We start from the raw sequence: 22,513 nt of genomic DNA on the forward strand, positions 1-22,513 counted from the left end.
AGTCAGAAATCACTTTGTTTATATAGAGTTGTCTTGCTCATTCAACACAAAAAAGAGAAAACTTAGGTATATGTAGGTATTTGTTGCAACCAATCACACATCACAACTAATTACAGTATTTTTATTTATTTATTTATTTGCATTTCCCAATTTTCCTTCTCAAAGTGAAACAGTCAACAGGCTGCATCGCGGCTATTGTTGAAATGAAACCTGTGATCTGTCAGGTGCAGGAAGCCTCTCTAGCCTTCTGGTGATGTTAGTGATGGAATACCTGCAACGATGAATTTTAGGTCATCTACGACTTTCTGCAATTCCTCTGCAGTCTTCCTGACTGATCGGACAAATCTCATGATTTCAGATTTGACTGTATCAGCCTTTGCAGTGGACTGGGCCTTTTGCTCTGTTGTAGATTTTTCAGTATTGGGTACTAGTGCAGCTTTGTCAGACTTGGGTTCTGATACTGTGGTGTCATTCTCAGGCATTGTCTCAGAGCAGGCTCGGTCTGTTGCGGTTGCTGCCTCTGCTGCCCTTGCCTGTCTGATGTGGTGGATCTCTTTAGCATCCATGGCAATGAAGAAGACATCTACTGCCACAAATAAACCAGCGAGCACACCTCCCGCTACCTCTGCTACACGAACCGCCCTGGCCGCCTGTGCTGCCACCTTGCCAATGTTTATCACTCGAATCAATCTGACCAGTTCAGCAACACCAGCCAGGCCTCTCCCGGCTCTGAGGCCAAGCCTTGCCACATTTTCTCTGCTGTCATTGCTTTCTTCAGAGTAAACTGAGTCACAGTTCATACTGAAATACTCTAATGCCTCACTGATCACCTGAATCCACATGACCACGGCTTCAGTTTTTTCCTTAAACTCCTTAATCAAGCTTTGGATAGCTTTACGATCAGAAGATTGGTTAACTATATTTTTGATATTTGAGACACCAGCGGTGAGCCCACCTACTGTAGCCACCCCTACACCAACCCCAGTGACCACAAGGGAGGCTCCCAAAGTGAAGGGAGCCAGAATAAGGCCCACTATGGATGTAATCCCCCCCGCTGCACCAATCACTCCCCCTGTCAGACTGCCAATGGTGGTTCCCTGGTGCACTCGCTCCAAACCGTCTGCCACAGTTCTCAGCTTGTCCAAGTTGGTCTGAAGTTCCTTCACAGTTTCTTTGCTCTGTCCAAGAAACACAGAAAGAGATAATGGACAAAGGTTGACAAAGGTTGACAAAAGAATAAGTAGATCTGGAATATGTCTCATTTTTTTCAGCTGTGTAATAGGTACTGACAGTATTTCAATGTATGTTAATGCTGGGGAAAAAAAACAGCTACAGCTAATTCTAATACTAATGCAGGTGGTAGGATGCATGTTACATGTGTGTTGTATCAAATATTTTTCTGAGAAAAATGCCAAACCTTTGCTGGGAGAAAGTGAATAATAAAGGGTCTTCCCAGAATCTCTCTGGCTGTTGGTCTCAAGTTAGGGTCTTTTCTGAAAATGTCACTCAGAAGTCCACAAAGCTCAGGTGAGTAGCACTCTGGGAGAGATGGGTAAGAACCACCCAGTATCTTGGGGATGAGCTTAATTGTGGTCTCTGCTGAAAACTGAAGGAAAGCTGAGCATTACTGAAAGTCATAATAAACACAAAGCACAAAAAAACAAAGACATCATCAAGACCAAGGGTGGTCAAAACAGACCACTAAGTGGATGACAAGTAATCTTTGTAAACCAACTTAGCCAGCTCCAATTTGAGCCTGTACTGCAGTGCCAAACAAGCAAAGATTAAAGCACAAATAATTTTAAAAATGTCTTAGGAAATTTGAAACTAATATCAAAGTTATGGAAGCAAATTAGGTCCCTTCTACAGCCACAAGTCCTACAACTGGGAAATACTTACTGCTAAATTCAGAGTACACAACTCGTACAGGATGCATCCCATGGACCAAATGTCACTGCAAACAAAGCAGATGTCATTATCTCACTGTAGTTATTCAGTTTCTGCTGTCAGGTTAAAAACACATTTTGAAGAAGAAGGCCAAATTGTCAGATAAGCAGCAGCAAATCTTTTATTTGTTTGTTTGTTTTGTTTTTGGAAAGTTTTATGATCACAAAGAGTCAAAAAACATCCTCTACCTATAAAGGATTACATACATTCAGTAATAGCAAAAAACAATTTTGTTTTGAATTGAGTTGGTTCTACTTTGATTATGATATACATTTATTATAATAAAACTTCATATTTTGTAATTGTGATGATTAATAACAAAATTAAAGTAAATCAATTGCATTGTGTCCAAAATGAAATATGTTTTTATTGGTTCCTCTCATTAACTTCTAATGTATCCAAATATTTTGTGCCCCTCTTCAGTGTAAGAGTCTGCACTGTCTTAAAAAACTTAAAGTCATCTGATGTGACACATTTTCCGGAGCGCAGCGGAGTGCGGAGTGAAGTGCGGAACGAGTCAGGTCACAGGTATAGCCTATCACAACAATAGCTGCCCGACACTGTTGGCCGTTGCACTAGACTTATTTCCCCGGTTTCCCCTTATGCCAGTGCTGATAGTACAGTGAGAGATGTACAAATAAACGACATGTTGTGGAATAAGTGAATGTGATTGATTGGAATTCTCAATTCACCAAAGGACCAGGGAATGATGGCTGCTAACTTTCCAAAGCAGCAGCTAGAAGACACAAATTTATTTTCATTCTTTATTTCAGCAGCAAAGCTCTTTACCTTTTTGAGTTGTAATCACCGCCTGTCAAAGTTTCTGGTGCCAAATAACTTACAGCTCCTTTGTCTGAAGAATTTGAATTGGCGGCTGATGGAGAGGTTGAACTGTGTGAACAAAAATATGTTAACAGGACAACAAACAGTAAGTTACTGTATCTCTGATACACAGTGTATATTTAAAATATAGTTCTGTTAGCAAGGTTCAGTACTTTTCACCAACTCTCCCAAATCCACCCAGGTGCACTGTTCCAAATTCTGTGAGGAAGACAGACTAGAAAAAAAAGAAAAGAAAAATCTTAGGTTTTTTTTTTTGGTTTTTCTTTTTTGGTCACAGCTTTTCTTATGTTTAAGTATTAAGTATTAGCATTTTTTCATATTTCTTTTCATACATATAAAAGTACTTAGTATCAGTATCAGTACCAAATGAATGGTGTATATTTTTCTTCTGTAGTTGCAGTAAAATGCCAGTAAAATACCAAATGCAAATTCCAGAAGAAATTCTTCTGGAGTGAAGTGAAGTGAATGATTATTACCTTCTCAATACATGTAATATCATGAAAACCAACAGATTGAGAGAATTAAGAGAGTTGACCATCACTGTGAATGTGTACAGTACCTCTGGCTTCATGTCCTTGTGAAGTAGCTGTTTATCATGAATGTACTTCAAGGCCACACAGATCTGAACAATCCAGCTCAATATCTGTCATAAAAACAAAGTAACAAAGTGAAATGCACAAAACTGTTGTTTTATATATATATACATATATATATTCACCCTTTGCAGACACATCACAATTATCACATGACATGGGAGGCGGCGCCATGATGGACGGCAGAAGAACAGTGGATGTCAGTTTAAGACAAGGAGGCGCGTTGTAGTTGGTGACATTTCATGGTTGTAGATAGTTTTTAATTTACCTTTATGGTGTTAAAATGGTGATTTCCTGCTGTGCCGTGCAGTGTGCCAACAGGCAAGGCTGTAAGCCTAATCAAGCATTTTACAGGATATCTTTTGATGCGGACAGAAGACAGCGACTGGTAGCTGCTATCAATCGTAAGGACTGGCAGCCGTCCAAATACTCCCGGATCTGCAGTGAGCATTTTTTTTACAAGGTCGGTTTCATATTAAAATGTAATCAAACTTATATAACCTTAGCTATGTTAGAGTCAGTCAAAACAAACTCAGTGTAGTTAGCTAACATAGCTAACGTTAGGTAACAAACTCAAGTAGGGTTTGTTTACTAGTAGCAATGCTAGCTACCTAGTCCTTCTCAGGACTCTGTTCATATTAGCGTCCGTCATGGCGTTCATATTTTGCGCGAGTGGAACGTGACGTCACGTGCAAAGGGTCAATATATATATATAGACCTTACACAGCCTGGAGGTGTGTTTGGGGTCATTGTCGTGTTGAAAAATAAATGATCGTCCAACTACACGCAAACCGGATGGGATGGCATGTCGCTGCAGGATGCTGTGGTAGCCATGCTGGTTCAGTGTGCCTTCAATTTTGAATAAATCCCCAACAGTGTCACCAGCAAAACACCCCCACACCATCACACCTCCTCCTCCATGCTTCACAGTGGGAACCAGGCATGTGGAATCCATCCGTTCACCTTTTCTGCGTCTCACAAAGACACGGCGGTTGGAACCAAAGATCTCAAATTTGGACTCATCAGACCAAAGCACAGATTTCCACTGGTCTAATGTCCATTGTGTTTCTTGGCCCAAACAAATCTCTTCTGCTTGTTGCCTCTCCTTAGCAGTGGTTTCCTAGCAGCTATTTGACCATGAAGGCCTGATTGGCGCAGTCTCCTCTTAACAGTTGTTCTAGAGATGGGTCTGCTGCTAGAACTCTGTGTGGCATTTATCTGGTCTCTGATCTGAGCTGCTGTTAACTTGCGATTTCTGAGGCTGGTGACTCGGATGAACTTGTCCTCAGAAGCAGAGGTGACTCTTGGTCGTCCTTTCCTGGGTCGGTCCTCATGTGTGCCAGTTTCGTTGTAGTGCTTGATGGTTTTTGCGACTCCACTTGGGGACACATTTAAAGTTTTTGCAATTTTCCGGACTGACTGACCTTCATTTCTTAAAGTAATGATGGCCACTCGTTTTTCTTTAGTTAGTTGATTGGTTCTTGCAATAATATGAATTTTAACAGTTGTCCAATAGGGCTGTCGGCTGTGTAGTAACCTGACTTCTGCACAACACAACTGACGGTCCCAACCCCATTGATAAAGCAAGAAATTCCACTAATTAACCCTGATAAGGCACACCTGTGAAGTGAAGACCATTTCAGGTGACTACCTCTTGAAGTTCATCGAGAGAATGCCAAGAGTGTGCAAAGCAGTAATCAGAGCAAAGGGTGGCTATTTTGAAGAAACTAGAATATAAAACATGTTTTCAGTTATTTCACCTTTTTTTGTTAAGTACAGAACTCCACATGTGTTCATTCATAGTTTTGATTCCTTCAGTGACAATCTACAATGTATGAAAATAAAGAAAATGCATTGAATGAGAAGCTGTGTCCAAACTTTTGGCCTGTACTGTATATGTGTGTGTGTGTGTATATATATCTATAGATAGATAGATATAGATATATATATATATGTACACAGATAGATAGATAGATAGATAGATAGATAGATAGGTAGAATGTGTATGTACATGTGTATGTATTCATGTATTACTGCCACCCTCACTTTAAGCCTTTCTGGATAATAGCTAAAACAGCTAGATATAGGTATGTGTTTACATAAATGCATATGATGGAATATGTTGGATACCTGTTCCTCCTCAAACTGTTCACTCTGCTCTTTGATCTTTTCAGCAAGGCTCCCTCCTTGACAGTAGTCCATCACTATGTAGTAAGTGGGTCCATCTATACAAAATGAAAAACAATCTGTGAGCTCATTCAAATATATCACTATGTATAACTTTCAAAAATAAAACACAATCCTATTTGGAACATTTGCCCAGCATTGCAATTGGCTGTCAGATGACTAATCTGAGCCCATTATTCCATTGCTTGTTACTCTCCAATTCAAGTGGCAGAGAAAACAAACAAACAAGCAAACAAACAAAGCAAAAAAACAAAAAAAAACAAAACACTTTCAAGACCTCCGTGTGTTTTTACCAGTTTGAAAAAAAGTCTTAACATTCATGCAGTTAATTGGTTTTTTCATCAGAAGAAATGTGGAGAGATCAGCTGATTGTTGTGTCACTTCTATGTAGAGCCATCATGGGTCAGCGTCAGAGAAACTGAATGGGTAGAGCTGGAGTGTGCCTTTGTGGGCCTTTGGTTCACAGCTGTGAGTGGTTCACCTTGCCAGGGCAGCAACTTTAGCATTTACTGATGTCACCAAGTTAGCAGAAGAGTTTGTTTGAATAACTTTATCAACACCTCCATCATGACAAAATAAGCACTGGGCAGTTCAGTTGATCTCTTTGTCATGGTGTGCTCAGCTCACAGCAACAATGAAGGGGGAAGTCAAAATTATAGTTAAGGTTAATATTGTGGAGAGCAGGTATTGAGGAGGGGCTGAAAGGAGGAGGATCAGAAGGGAGGAGGAGTTCATCCAGATCAGAGCTTATAAATTGGATTGAGCACAGGTGTGGGTCTTTTCCTACTTCCATGCAGCAGATCCCTGTAACTCCACTGACAGCAACTGTTTATCTGCATGATATTGTGTCTACGTTTAAACTGCTATGTTTAAACTGTTGGAATATTTTATTTGAATTAGAATGATTAGATATTTTGTATTGGCTTACATATGTTTATTTATTCTCAGTTTAGATAAACCTGCACTGATTGTTGTCAGCCTCAGATCTCCTGTCAGAACATCTAAACCTAAGAACCAAGAATAGTAATAAATTAGACTTGGACTGGATCTTCTTGTGTCTCATTGTGTCTGACCACACAACCATAGTGTTCGTCAAAGTTTCTGGAAATCAGCGGACTCTTAATACAGCCTAAAAACACGGTATTTTACAATATTCGAAATTAAAACCATCTGTATGCTGCTCCAGTTACTTAAAAATGAAGCTAATGTTATTATTAACTGATTAGATGTGAGCTAAGTTCATGCTAATTAGCCGATTTATTGTAAACAAAGTTATTCAGTAATGTTGAACTTGAATTAAAATCAAGAGCCACAAGTTTATTTTCATTATTTTATTAATTTTCTCATAAAAACAGAACATGTTTCCATCAGCCATGCATCAGTTCTCCTGATGCAAACAAACCTTTCTGCAGATGATGTGACATTGAATGATACTGAATATGTACAGTAGTTGCCTTAACCAAGGTGAACCACCTGGAAATACTCTGACTCGCCGTGAACGAAAGGTGAAAGCCAATTCTACCCATTTAATTTCTACGGTCCCCGTGGGAAGAAAAGTTAAAGACTTATGTTGTTCTTGGGTTAGTGTTAGGGTTAGTTGATTACCATTACTGAAATTATTTGTCATGGAGATGTAATCACATGTTTAGCAGCTTCAATGATTCAAAGATTTGTTTTCTGGTCACAAGATGTCACAGTGGCTCAGACTGCCAATTTCATAAGGCTGTAATTAGCCAGCACTTGACGTATCCTGACTCTTAACCAAACTGGCAGAGACACAAATGGTAGCATTAAGGAGAAAACCAAAACATTTAACTATAGGCTACTTATAATGTCAGTGAATCTGAATCATCTGCATTACTGTTGACACGTTTCTTTAATGTCATTATGACAAAGACACCAATCTACCAGACAAGGCTACTTCCAAAAACAACATTGTTTTTGGAAAGAGGTCAGGACCACCCGCTATCCGCTATCCCTAAAGTGTGTGCGCAAGATAGCAATTTTAGGGATAGTGCATGAAACATGCCCACGGACACACCTCCAGGCGCAAATGACGGAGTCGGCATAATGGATAGCGGGTAGCGTGGGCGCAAGATACTGTTTAGCGATAGCGGAAGTTCCTAAATCCGCAATTTGCGGGTAGCGGGTAGTGGCAGCGGGTAGCGGGTGGCACAAGATAGGGCCCTAAGAGTTATTTGGTCAGAACAATAGGAGGTATGGATAGCGAAAAAAAACACACTGAATCCCATGAGAAGAACTTATTGCCTACTGTGAAATTTGGTGGAGGGTCCATCATGTTATGGGGCTGCATGGCTAGCACAGGTACTGGAAACCTTGTTAAAGTTGAGGGCCACATGAATTCGTCTCAGTATCAGCAGGTTCTTGACAAGAATGTTCAAGAGCTGGTCACAAAGTTGAAGCTATGCTGGGGTTGGATTTTTCAGCAGGACAATGATCCTAAGCACTGTTCAAAATCCACCAAGGAATTCATGCAGAAGCACAAGTACAGTGTTCTGAAATGGCCATCCCAGTCCCCAGACCTTAACATCATTGAAAATGTATGGATTGATTTGAAGCAAGCTGTCTACGCATGGAAGCCAAGAAACCTGACTGAACTGGAGGCGTTTTGTATGGAGGAATGGCCCAAAATACCACCCGCCAGACTTCAGGGACTTGTCTGTGGCTATAGGAGGCGTCTACAGGCTGTTATTGCAGCAAAAGGAGGCTTTACTAAATTTTGATGGAATTATGTTTTTGGAGTGCCCAAATTTATGCACATGCCTATTTTTGTTTAAATGCACATAAAAATGTTTCTGTTGGACCAATAAAAATGATTTCACTACTGAGATGTTTCTGTTTCCATAAGGTATAACATATGTTAAAATGAAGTTGCTGCTTCAAAAGCTCAGCAAGTGACAAACTGATGCAGTTATTTTCCTAAGGGGTGCCCAAACTTTTGCATACCACTGTATTACAGTAAGTGGCATAACCTGCAAATGGACATTTCAAATTGTTTTTAAACCAATATGGTGGGATGGTTGGTCCCTGCACAGAGCCAATAATGTTTTTTTTGTTTTTTTTTGCAGCTACAGTTGTAGAATTTGGAGATACTAGTAGCTACTACAGCTGCTGCCCAGCCTCATTTTAAACACTTTGCTTCACCGCCATGTAAGAAGCAGCAAGCCGCCACGTCCAGACGGAGCAAACCGATAGCTGACTGTGATCCTGTGAGTGAGTGAGCTCTAAAAATGAATTATATGCTATTTAACCTTTAGATTAAGCATTAATTTTAATCTTACCTTGAAAAGAATTCTCACTGCTCACAATATGTGGATGGTTTGTTGTCTTGAGGATTTCTATCTCGTTCAGTAAATCTGCCTTAGTTTCCGCAGCCACCTGTCAAAAACACCACTGCTGTAAGAATGGTCTGACCACACTGAATCTGCTGGGTCACAGGTTTGATTAGTCAACACACTGAACTTAAGTCAGTAGCTCCTACAGGAGCCCTCTGCATTCCCCATCCCTGAGGTCACATCTCTGCTGCTCTCCCTCCACTGGTCCCACATCACATGAATGGTTACTATACTCTGTTATGTGGTAATGTGCTCTCTTCACCTCTATTTTGATTACAATACTTGGAGCTGCCCCTCTCTAAATGCAGAAAAGGCGCTGTGTGTATGGCCTCATGTTACTCTGAGGGTCTCATGTGCAAATGAGGCACATACTTGCACAACATAAGGACCGTTTCCACCGCCGGAACTTCGGGGTAATTTTACGTGGCCGGAGCCGTTGTCGCGTGTCTCCACCGCCGGAACTACCCTGAAAAACTCCTGGGTGGGGCTTACTTGGTGCTGATTGGATTTACTCACGGTGCGATGTGGTGTCAACAGAAAGCAACAAAATAGCCGGACGCTAGTGTTAGCTTTAGCTAATGTTAGGCATCCCTAGCAACACGGCCAACACTACCAAGCTAACGCTAACAACAGGCTTTTTAGCCAGCATTTTAGGGACACTAACGTTAGCTTTAGTGGACGTTAGCTAACACTAACTACATGCTTTTTTAACAACACGCATTTTGATGCCCCGGTCATGGTCGTGCAACCGCCCGGTAACTTTACAGGAGCCTTCCTGCTACTCGGCCCTCTCAGTGGAGACACGGCAGTTGAGAGGGCCAAGCGAAAGGACGTTCCTGTAGTAGCTCCTGCCTCCCAAATACTACCAGGAACCTTTTGGTGGAAACAGGCCTATAGTGTCCCCAGTGCCAATAGTTCTCGAGGCCCCCAAGCCATCGGTTTCAAGGCACACACACCAAGTCAAGTGAGTTGAGGTGTGTCATCTACTGCACACATCGCTGTACTGACTGACAATCATCTGAAAGCCACAAGAGTCTGACTGCTATGATTTTTTTTCCCTTTTTTTTTTCTATTTCAGGTTAAAGTTTTTTACGGAAAACATCTGTTGATGAATTTTTTTTGTTTTGTTATTATTAATTGATCACTTAATTTGTTTTTTTATGTCAGATTTCAAATTTTATGCTAAATGGTATGTTTTATGCACTGATTTTGTATGCATTGTACACTTGGCAAGCAGGCAGGAGCGTACTGCGGAGGCGGGGGGTGGAGCTCTGATAACACTTATCTATCATAGATTACTCTGGGTTTAAAAAAACAACAAAAGGTTCAAGAATTTTGTGTTAGCTATATTTAATCAGAGAAATATCTCCCATTGAAAACTTGAGGTGGACAAAATCACATAATTACATGACACCACATTTCTTCATACAGGAACTGCTTAAAAAAAAAAATCATTAGGGTTGAGCCGGATACGAAAACGAGTATCCGGTATGGATAAAGAACTTCTGACAAGTATGAGTATTATCCGAGTAATATGAGTCAATATCTGTGCTCGTGATGAATGAAAATCCTCATTGGGTAGACTGTGTCCCTCGGTCTGTATTTGTAATCACTCATAGTCAGTAGAGTTTCTGCTAAACTTGGTTGGTAACATACGCGCTGCTTTTGAGCAGACAGGCTGAATGCGACTCGCGTTGCGTCTCTCACTGCGGACACACACCGCTTGTTTTTTGTTTTGTTTTGTTTTTTGATTTGCTTGCTCTTACCAGCTGTTTTTTGATATAAAGTCAGTTGGGAATAGTGTTGCAAGATTCCAGGAATTTTCAAAGGTGGAAAATGTCCATGGGAATTTTCGGAAATTAACAGGAATTAACAGGAATTTTTGAGAATTTGTATTCACTGCATTCACCCGGTCATATACAGTACAGGCCAAAAGTTTGGACACACCTTCTCATTCAATGTGTTTTCTTTATTTTCATGACTATTTACATTGTAGATTCTAACTGAAGGAATCAAAACTATGAATGAACACGTGGAGTTCTGTACTTAACAAAAAAAGGTGAAATAACTGAAAACATGTTTTATATTCTAGTTGCTTCAAAATAGCCACCCTTTGCTCTGATTACTGCTTTGCACACTCTTGGCATTCTCTCGATGAGCTTCAAGAGGTAGTCACCTGAAATGGTTTTCCAACAGTCTTGAAGGAGTTCCCAGAGGTGTTTAGCACTTGTTGGCCCCTTTGCCTTCACTCTGCAGTCCAGCTCACCCCAAACCATCTGGATTGGGTTCAGGTCCGGTGACTGTGGAGGACAGGTCATCTGCCGCAGCACTCCATCACTCTCCTTCTTGGTCAAATAGCCCTTACACAGCCTAGAGGTGTGTTTGGGGTCATTGTCCTGTTGAAAAATAAATGATCGTCCAACTAAACACAAACCGGATGGGATGGCATGTCGCTGCAGGATGCTGTGGTAACCATGCTGGTTCAGTGTGCCTTCAATTTTGAATAAATCCCCAACAGTCTCACCAGCAAAACACCCCCACACCATCACACCTCCTCCTCCATGCTTCACAGTGGGAACCAGGCACGTGGAATCCATCCGTTCACCTTTTCTGCGTCTCACAAAGACACGGCGGTTGGAACCAAAGATCTCAAATTTGGACTCATCAGACCAAAGCACAGATTTCCACTGGTCTAATGTCCATTCCTTGTGTTTCTTGGCCCAAACAAATCTCTTCTGCTTGTTGCCTCTCCTTAGCAGTGGTTTCCTAGCAGCTATTTGACCATGAAGGCCTGATTGGCGCAGTCTCCTCTTAACAGTTGTTCTAGAGATGGGTCTGCTGCTAGAACTTTGTGTGGCATTTATCTGGTCTCTGATCTGAGCTGCTGTTAACTTGCGATTTCTGAGGCTGGTGACTCGGATGAACTTGTCCTCAGAAGCAGAGGTGACTCTTGGTCGTCCTTTCCTGGGTCGGTCCTCATGTGTGCCAGTTTCGTTGTAGCACTTGATGGTTTTTGCGACTCCACTTGGGGACACATTTAAAGTTTTTGCAATTTTCCGGACTGACTGACGATGGCCACTCGTTTTTCTTTAGTTAGCTGATTGGTTCTTGCCATAATATGAATTTTAACAGTTGTCCAATATGGCTGTCAGCTGTGTAGTAACCTGACTTCTGCACAACACAACTGATGGTCCCAACCCCATTGATAAAGCAAGAAATTCCACTAATTAACCCTGATAAGGCACACCTGTGAAGTGAAAACCATTTCAGGTGACTACCTCTTGAAGCTCATCCAGAGAATGCCAAGAGTGTGCAAAGCAGTAATCAGAGCAAAGGGTGGCTATTTTGAAGAAACTAGAATATAAAACATGTTTTCAGTTATTTCACCTTTTTTTGTTAAGTACAGAACTCCACATGTGTTCATTCATAGTTTTGATTCCTTCAGTTAGAATCTACAATGTAAATAGTCATGAAAATAAAGAAAACGCATTGAATGTGAAGGTGTGTCCAAACTTTTGGCCTGTACTATACATATATACATAATAAATATTTTGGTTTGTTATAAGCAGATATGCATGCAAACATGTTATATTAAAATTAATTTCCATGGAATTTTCGAGAATTTTCCCTAGCTGTGTCAAACTGTCGTGAATATTGGCATTAACCAGTGTGTGAAATAAGGGGGAGCAAAGGGGAGCACAGCTCCCCTGGTGGTGACATGAGCTCCCCTGACTGGAAACATTGTGAAATTTTGGGGGAGCGGTGCCTGCCCGGTGCCGGCCAGTAGCCTACCACGCGGTGTGCGTGGCCACCCGGTCAGGTCTGCCGGATCCACGTTCGCGCGCTGCATGCGTGACCGTGCATGTGCTCATGAATGAGCGCCCGTACCGTACTGGAGCACACCCCCTCCAATTGTGCCAGAGTAATTTTAAGTTAATTTAATTAAACAGTCAAACGTTACTTTGGTGGTCCGTGGATTAATTTTTATCATGTGGACTGAAGTTTGCGTATCCCATATAAATGCTCGGGAAATCTGTGGTTCAAATGAAATTAACCTGATCCATCGGGCGTTTCATGTAAATATCCTACATTAAGATATTACTGGTATCACCCATGTGCAACGAATTTTCTCTTTATAATAATCCTATGTCTGTTCTGTTGTAGGATATTAATACAACGACCAGCAGTTATACAGCGTTAGTAAGAGGTGTAGGCTATTAATTCAGGCATAGGACTGTGTGCAGTACTATTGTTAAGGTGTGCATTTGAAGTGGTTCAAACTACCCATTAAAATGCATAGAAATGCAGGAAATTGAATCGTGATGCTGATGTGACGATCGTCTGTCTCAGTGGAAGTGCTGTAGCCTAGTGGAGTATAGGCTACTGATTGATGATGATCAAATGTGCTCGAAATTATTTGCATATGTGAATCATGGTGGACAGTTGAATTTGCATTGAATCATGCAACATATTTGTTTCCACCAAAATGCAAAGTTGACTGTTTATATTTAAGTTTTATATTTAAGTTTTATTTCACACACCTGGGTATGGGGATGATGATTTACAGTATGCTGGCATTGTGGCCTTTGGGTTAGAGGTGAGTCCTGAGTTCAGGAGATTAGGGTTTCCATTTCCAAAATGGTGATATTGATGTTGACATTCATTTTATTGATTATTGTTTATTTTTGCCCCATTAACAACAACAAAAATGAAATTTCTTAATTTCTTAATTTCTTAAAAGCTTAAATTTCCATGGAAACTTTTAAAAAACCTCATTCAAATTGATGACAAGAAAAAAAAAAAAAAAAAAAAATTCCAAAATTCCTGAGCCTAATCTTCCTGGGAATTTTCAGAAAAAATGGGGGAAAAAAAGTGACAGCAAAAATCTTCTGAAAATTTCCAATATTCCAGAGTTAAAATTCCAACAGGAATTTTCGGAAACTTTCCGGGAAATTTACCGGAAACTTTTCACCCCTTTGCAACACTAGTTGGGATACCTTGCTCGTACCGGATGCAGTGCAGAGTCACAGTCTTAACACACACACCACTTACACATGTAGTAGTGGCTGAACACACAAACTACATTATTATTTGTATTTTATTTTGGCTGCATGCACTGAGTGTGTGAAACCAACAGCATTTTTATAACATCAACAATTGTTGAAAAGCTATATCTTACTTTTTAAACATATTATTTGAGACAGTGCTGTGGGCTTTTGTGTAGCCTACTGCTCTCATATCTATGTCTCCAGTACTTCAAAACAGTTTGAGCCTTTTGTTAGGGATGAATTTAGATAGATATGATTTTCTGTCTTAAGAGAGCAATAGCTGACAAAGGTACAATCTGTTACAAACTCAACATTTACCTGTGCCAAACTGATCTTTCTGATCAGAAATGTGTCATCAGTCTTTGTGACTACAACGCCATGTTCTGTTTCTCTTTCAATTTTGTAGCCCTTCTCCTGGAGGATGCTCTGTTTACTTCCCATCTTCGTTTGCCTGCAGTGACAGTTCAACACAGAAAAAGTTTACAATTCTGCATCTCAGTATGGAACGTTTTGGTCTAAAGCAGCATGCATCTATTTTGTGCAAAAACATGACCTGAATGTAATTATATTGTTTAATAAATATAGTTTATTTTTTGTAATGTTTATACAGGCAATCACTTTGGAATTAAAATCTCTCAACCCTGGCCATGATTACCAAATATAGAAATGACAACTACAGCAGTTAAGTAGCACATAAGAGGAGGTAGCCTAACTGCAGACCAACAGGAACAGCAGTTAAGAATGTAGTTTTAATCTATTTTAGAACAACATGGCAATTCCATAGATTAGCAATATATCATGGAAGAGTTGGTGAAACTAAATGAGACTACAGTGTAGAAGATGGTCAAAGGTGCGACACAGTAGCCTAAAAATAAAATGCTTGACAACGAAATGATTATTGCCATAGCAGCCCTGTTGACAGGAAATAGCAGTTAAATATAGGCGTTACTAGTAACATTAATTAAGGTTCTGGTGTAATCAGAGCCAGGGTCCTGGGGCCAGATGTATGAAGTCTGTGTAGATTCATGACTAAAACTGTTTGTATGCACAAAGCCAGACATATGTATATGCATTCTTTCTGTCAAATTTAGGCTATAAAACTGTGGGTACGCATCTGTTTTATAAATCACAGTAAATGAGGAACTGGGCGTACATGCACAAGCCTTTTTCCAGCTAAATAAAATGCTGATTTACTTAATGTAAATTAAAAGAATGATAAAATCAATCATATGCATGGTTTTTGTGTGTATGCATTGCTTATATATCTGGCCTATGGTGTTATTCATGTTGTATCACTGGAAAGACTCAGTTAAATGGAACTGAAACTTTATTAAGTAACACAGTACCACCTGTGATTACCTGCTATTTAATGCCAAAATGCCTGTTTTGAAAAAGGGTCTATTCATTAGAATTTGGACTTGAGGATATAAGAAAAACTTCTACTGAGGACCTTGCACAGAAAAACGAACAAACAAACAAACAAACAACCAAAACAAAACACACAAATAAAGAACTCACCGCGTTGGTTTGTTGTTTGTTTTCAAAAACTTCTTCTTGGCAATGCCTGCCACCCTAACTCACTATAGCTACTACCACCTTAAGAAAATGCAATAGAAGAGAGGAGATGATAAACAATATGAAGTGTAAAGTCCAAGCCTCTTGTGAGTGAATGATCCTCTACTCTAAAAATGAAGCTGAATTCGAGCTTTTATAAACACGTTCCAAAAAAGAAAAAAACGTGGCAGCAAGTGAAATCCTTTCCTGTACCACTCCCAGCTCAAACTTGAAAGTGGTAAGATAGTGGGGAAGTACCTGACAAACTATGAAATAGATATTTGCAAAAAGTAATAGGAGGAACAGCCAAAATACAAAATAAATAAATAGATAAATAAATAAATAAATAAATAAACAAATACATGTTAAGTGTCTGTAAACTGAATGCTGCAACCTTGTCACTAATGCATGACTGTAATCTGCAATCTGCCGGATGGAAAATTTGTGATACTTGAGGGTATCAGCCACTGCCATCTAACAACTGAAACCAATCTCACTACCCTGGATGAATGTCAGAATACATTCGTCCTGGATCCTGTCTCTCTATTTCAGCAAGTGTGGAAAACTGGGGTCATTAACAAAAAACTGTAGCTCAGCATTGACTGATTGGGGCAGTTAGATCTGTATTTGTTTGACTCTTCTCTCTGTGTATACAGCAATTCTCTGTGCATTGTGTCCTTGGGTGTGTGGGCCAGTTGGTTTCTCCAGTGCTTCTCTGGACTGGCTGTGGTAGCTTCAGCTCCAGCGAACTGTAATCTTCCCCTTGACTCCCTTCACCTGATAATGCATTACTCAACTTCCCAAATCCACTTGACATACCCACATAGAAAAGCCCAGAATGGAATTATAATCCAGACTGCTAATTATATTGTTGGCCTTGTTGATAAAACAGCTGCTACCTGCTACCAGAGACTCTTCCTTTCCCTCTCTTGTGTGTCTGCTTAGGCTCAGAGACCCTTCCAGGGCAGCTCTCCCAACCTTTACAGATAGAGCAGAGTGGAGGATATTACCTTTTAGACAAAAAATTCATTTTTTTTTTTTTTTTTTTACAGATTGACGTCACCTCTGCAAAACTAGCTTTTCTGAGGTGTTGCATGTCAGCACAACATTCTTTCTTACTGATACCAGTTTACCAGTCAGAGAGTCTACTGGCGTGTCATCGCAACAGATCTATCAGCACAGATGATCAGATGTGATCAGATAACAGCAGGCAAACACACCCATGGCTCTATACAGCAGAATCTAAATACCACACAGAACAAAAGCTTTAGTTGACTTAACGTTTCAGGTCCTAAATTCATATAGCAACTATGGCAAAAGTAGGTTTTACCTAACACCCTGAAAACACAAATAGATATAAATATATGCAGAAACAATGTTCCCATAGGTGACACATCTTTGAACTTGGATTACATTTATCATCACAGATCTTTCCATGATGTAATGAAACTCAAAACTAGACACAAGGAGTACCAGAATCAGAGCTGCTTTTTCTTTATTTGGGACATTTCAACCATCTACAGATCTTCCTTTGGCAAATACACACAGTGTGCGAGATAAGGGGGAGCAAAGGGGGAGCACAGCTCCCCTAGTGGTGACATGAGCTCCCCTAGCTGGAAACATTGTGAAATTTTGGGGGACCAGTGCCTGCTTGGTGCTGGTTAACTGTTTGTTGATGTTGATGAATGAAGAACATTAATAAATTAATATATTCCTTAGAAAGGCATACTAATGTTAATAAGCATCTTATACGCACTTATTAGGCCCTTATTACCTATTAACAAATGCTTATTACAAGGACCTTAATATAAAGCGTTACCCAATTATCTAATCACATTCACATGTGTAAAGTGAACACATGGGGATATTTGATCATGTCAATAAATGAAAATGTCAAAAAGAAAAAAAAAAAACAAAAAAAAAAACAATAAACAACAAGAAAAACACCAAACAAGAGTCAATGGTCGAATAAGCTGTTTGGCATTGGCAGAGAAGATTTGGCAAATTTTTCATGGGCGCAACCCGCATTAAACAGGCTTTCCAACGGTATAAGATTTATTGCCAAGAAGCATTGTTACAATAAAGAAATAATCTACCAAACAAATTTCCTTACTTTTTGTGCGGTGTTTATTTGTCTATTCTACATCTATCTATTCTGTCTCATTTCCTCTGGGATTTATATGAATACATGGCATATTTCTTCTTTGCACTTAAAATAGCACTAAACTGTATGAATGGTGCTGTACAATGATTGCTTGATAGATTGATCGAGTTTCCCTAATGTCAGGATTAACAAACTCAGAGTTCTCACTAAACTCACTCTCTGGAATAGGCCTACATCCCATGTTTTGAACTCAGTGTGGGGAAGCATTCTGCAAAACTTAACTAGTTTTTCTGAGGTGTTGCGTGTCAGAGCAACATTCTTACTTAACGATAACAGTCAGATAGTCTACCGGTGTGTCACTGTGGCAGATGAAAGAATCTATTCAGCACAGATGATCAGATAACAGCAGACAAACAGAAGAATCTACAGAAGCAGAAGAATCTACAGAAAAAAAACTTAAGTGATCAGTTCACTAAAAGTTTCAGGTCTTAAATTCATATGACCACTACAGTAAAAGTAAGTGGTGTACGTTTTACCTATCACCCTGATATTACAAATTTACTTTACTGTCATAGTACCTGGTATCATTCACCTGATTTGTTGGCTAACTGTGACTGACACTGGTTCAGTCACACCAGCCTCATGGAGTGCTGTAGTGTATGATTTACATATATATGTACATATACATACAGGTTGTTTTTGTCTTTTCAGGCAGAGGTGTATCAGCAACTACAACAACAGTGTAACAAAGGATCTGTCATATCAAAACTTTGAACTCAACAGTGTTTCACAATGCAGAAATGCCTACTGGGTAACAGAAAGAGAAACTGGACTTGATCTGGAAGGATCTTGATAAAAAATGCAGGCATCAAAATGTCACTTACAAAAGTTCACCAATCCTGGTTTTAGGGTTAGATTTAGGGTTAAGGTCTGCAGCAATGATGTATGTAATATTATGTTCCACTATCAAACTTCTAGTCAGCTAAAATGACTGTCATTGGTCTGACATCAGCCATCTTATTAAACTACTATACAGTGTCACTTAAAGTGCTGTCAGTAATGTTGTGGAGTACCCACTTAAATCTTTGCCCATACTCTATTACATGTTGAATTTTATGTTTCTTTATCATAGGTAGCCTGTTTTAACCCCAAAAAATACTGTAGCATGATGGGGGTATGTGTGTGGAGCATCCCAGCATGCCTTTGGGCAACAAACATTTACTTAGCCCAGTTCATTGTTGTTTTGTTCATGTTCTCCATTTAATTATTTAGCATTGCATGTGTATTGTTTATGCTTTAGTCATTATGTTGCGTTATTAAGTTTAGGGATGGTTTTGCATTATTTGTGCACAATGAATGTTATTGTCTTTTCCTTTTGGTGTACCTCCATCCACGATGTCAGTTGGTGTCTTACTGGTTTTTGCTTTGCTAAAATAAAAGGTTGTATGCCAAAAGAGCCAAAGCAGTGTCATCCTTTAAAAGACAATCCAAATTGCTCCAATACATTTTCAGTGACAGTCAGTTCCTGCCAAAAACATATGCATGGATGGTTTAAACAGTTTGGCATATACTAGTGTTACTTTTGTTTTTTTTGTTTTTTTTTCATAACCCTGAAGAAGGTAAGATGTGGCAAGCTGTGCTGAGGTCTACACTCTGAAGAAGGCTGTTTCGACACTATGCATGAGTTGTAACCAAGCTCAATTTTAACTAGCACATGTATTGCCTATGTATTTAGTATTTTCATCATGAAATAGCCATCTGAACAAAGGGTTTTTACTTTTTGCAAGAAGAACAGCTAGGATGTTTTTCCTTTTTTAAAGCTATTCTGAAATATTGTTCCACAGAATGCAAAACAACAACAACATTGAATCAGTTATGAGTATGTGCCTCTCTTATCCTTTGTTTACAACTATCTAGCTCTTGCTTGAAGATGCTGATGTATAGATTATGATAAACTTAAAAAAGTGACAAATATCAGTTTTAAATGCTAACAGTAACATTTAGATTTCAAGATTAACACTGTGGTCTGCATCAGGCTCTAGTTTGAAGGAGGTACACATGTAGGCTGCAGTAAATGCCACATTCTGCACAGCTTGTCTAACAAATAATATCAGACAGTATTACAAACAGAACAAACATATTTGCTGCATCAAAGTTGCAAAAAACTAATGAGGCAGTGTTCACAACCGTCATATGATGCACTGTGAGTAGAGTCAGCTCAACAAACACCTGACTTGGCTGATCTTAAAGTCATGTAAAGAGGTCTTGTAAATTATATAGTTTATTAAGTTAAATGATAACCAACATTAATCAGTATTCAATTGTTAGCCATGATAAATTGTAGACAAATATTCTGCAGCTTTTTTTTTTTTTTTTTTTGACAACAGGTTGACATTGTCACCTCTGCAACACTTAACTGGTTTTTCTGAGGTGATGCATGTCAGAGCAACATTCTTTCTTAATGATACCAGCATACCAGTCAGATTGTCTACTGGCGTGTCACCATTGCCAATGAAACAATCTATTCAGCACAGATGATCAGATGTGATCAGATAACAGCAGACAAACACACCATGATTCTTCCCACGCTTCCACTTTCCAATTCCAACTGATCGTGGACTATCTAAATGGGAAGAAATTTCACAAACTGACCTGTTGCAGCAGTGGCATCCTATTACATTACTATTACAGTTATGACCCCGTCTAGGGGAAACCGGGGACACAACATGAAGTGAGTTATGTACAGTTCAAGGCAAGAGGATGATGGATTAGCTTCGGGCTGAGCCTTGGCCAAAATAACAAACAAAACAACATTATCTCAGAGGTGAGGGATAAACTACAAAAGAAAGAGAAAAGAACATAAAGTAACCTCCCTAACTTAACAAAACCACGAGAGAAGGAAACAGCAAAAAAAACAACAACAATAAACAAACAAAACAAACAAACAAACAAACAAAAAAACAATGGCAGTCCACCCCTATAGTTACTTATCTTATGGTATGTGCTGACCAAGAACAATATCTAAATAAACTACAGCACACACATGCGCGGACAGGTGGACAGTCGGCAGTCAGATTGGGAGCAGAGGAAGGGTGCTTCGTTCCTCTTCCAATGCTCCCCAAGTTAGCCCCACCCCGCTGGCTGGTCCAATCACGGCTGTTCTTCTGCAGTCCAGCCAATCGGGCACATGAATCACTGCACAAGCAAACACAAATTTGACACAGCAATTCAACCATAGGTTGTAACACAGTACCATGCTGAAATTTAGTGAGCTCTATGGAATGAAGCAGTCTTTCACAAAAGTTTGTAAAAGCAGACTGCATAGCTAGGTGCTTGGTTTTGTACACCTGTGGCAATGGGACTGAATAAAACAACTGAATTCAGTGATAATGAGATGGAAGTTATGTGACTCTGTCATGTACTGTTTTTGTGGTAAACATGCAGAAACAGTAAGACAGCACTTCATCATGTTTGCACATGGCAAGGAATATACAAAAAAATCAGTGTGGACACCACCTAATGCAAACAACTGTGGACATTATTTGAGAGAATGTAATATGCACTTTGTTATCATGGGATTAATAGAAACCTGACCCTGCCATCTAGTGTTTCGGCAGCCTAGCACAGACCCACCAACAAAGAGCATACTACTATGAGTAGCTAACTTTGATTGGCTCTTTGGAAAAGTGTTCACTAAATCTGATTTGATGAAGAGAAAGTATGAATGCATGGATTCTAAATGGACGCAGCAATAATAAGCAGGACAAGAACAAAAACTAGAGAACAAAAACTAAAATAGGACAAATTCATGAACTGAATTTATTGAGAGTGGTCAGAAGGGAATTAAAACAACAACCTCCTCTTTCTGGGAAAATATATACATGTTTTTTTTGGTACCATTTTTTTTTTTTATCTCTACTACTAACTCTGCTCAGTAAATAAGGAGGCAGTTCAAACTTATTCCTTGGTCTGTGGTCTGTTATTTTAAGTTCTAGTTTCAAACTGCTCATCCGAAACTACAGTGCTACAAGGTCGTCTATCTGACTGACCTTAGCCTTAACTTCTATGATACTGAATGTGGATGGGCCATGGCTTCACCTGCAGCCAACTGTTGATCATGGCTACAATCATCCATCTTTGTTTGGTCATAAAAATGTGACAGGCCATTAATTCTTCACCAATACATTATTCCAATGGCAGTATAGAGGACTACAAGCCTGAATTTATTGAAATGAATAATCATTATTTTAATGATGTAGATCATACATGAAGTGTTGACCAATATAAAACATGAAACTCATATACTTTATGACAACTACAGAAAGGTATTAACTGTATAATGATTCACTATAATGATTCACTGTGAAATGATAACTAAGAATGACTACATTGGTGGTTAACACAGTTCCATTTCAGTTCATTATTCAGTGGCAGTAGATATCTGCAGTGAACAATATTACAACATTTTTTTTTAAAGAGTGAAATGTCCCTTATCATCACTGGGGCTCTCCTCTGCCCCCCACTCCCTCACTGCTTCAACTTTTCAACTTCATTCAAAGAGTCTCTGAAACCACACATTCTGCAGAGATTAGAGATCAGAGACAAAATAACACAAGTAATCTAACAAGAGCCTTATGAGAATGAAATGTAGCTCTCATTTCATAACCAAAAACGACAGATGATCGACTCTACTGTGTACCTGGAAGTAGGACTGACTGTGAACAGAGTTTGACCTCGCAACACCCTCTAGTGCAGCATAAAATTGATGTTTATATATTGGTTTCATAAAAATGTGTACTTAATATAGAGCAGTCTTGCACATTGAACATAAAAAAGACCAAACTTTGTATTATTAGGTATTACATGCAACTAATCCCCCAT

General features: G+C 39.4%; 1 protein-coding gene across 1 annotated transcript; it reads right to left on the reverse strand.

The window, feature by feature from the left end:
* Positions 1 to 239: 239 nt before the first annotated feature.
* LOC115366254 (apolipoprotein L3-like) lies at positions 240 to 14,419 on the reverse strand. Its single transcript, XM_030061611.1, has 5 exons — positions 14,293 to 14,419; positions 8,873 to 8,969; positions 5,514 to 5,608; positions 3,350 to 3,433; positions 240 to 1,178 (listed from the first exon to the last, which is right to left on the reverse strand). The coding sequence occupies exons 1-5, from the start codon at positions 14,413 to 14,415 to the stop codon at positions 240 to 242; spliced, it is 1,338 nt and encodes a 445-aa protein (XP_029917471.1). The 5' UTR covers positions 14,416 to 14,419.
* Between the last annotated feature and the right edge of the window lie 8,094 nt (positions 14,420 to 22,513).

Source organism: Myripristis murdjan, chromosome 10 (genome assembly GCF_902150065.1).
Source record: "Myripristis murdjan chromosome 10, fMyrMur1.1, whole genome shotgun sequence".
NCBI classification, from domain to species: domain Eukaryota; kingdom Metazoa; phylum Chordata; class Actinopteri; order Holocentriformes; family Holocentridae; genus Myripristis; species Myripristis murdjan.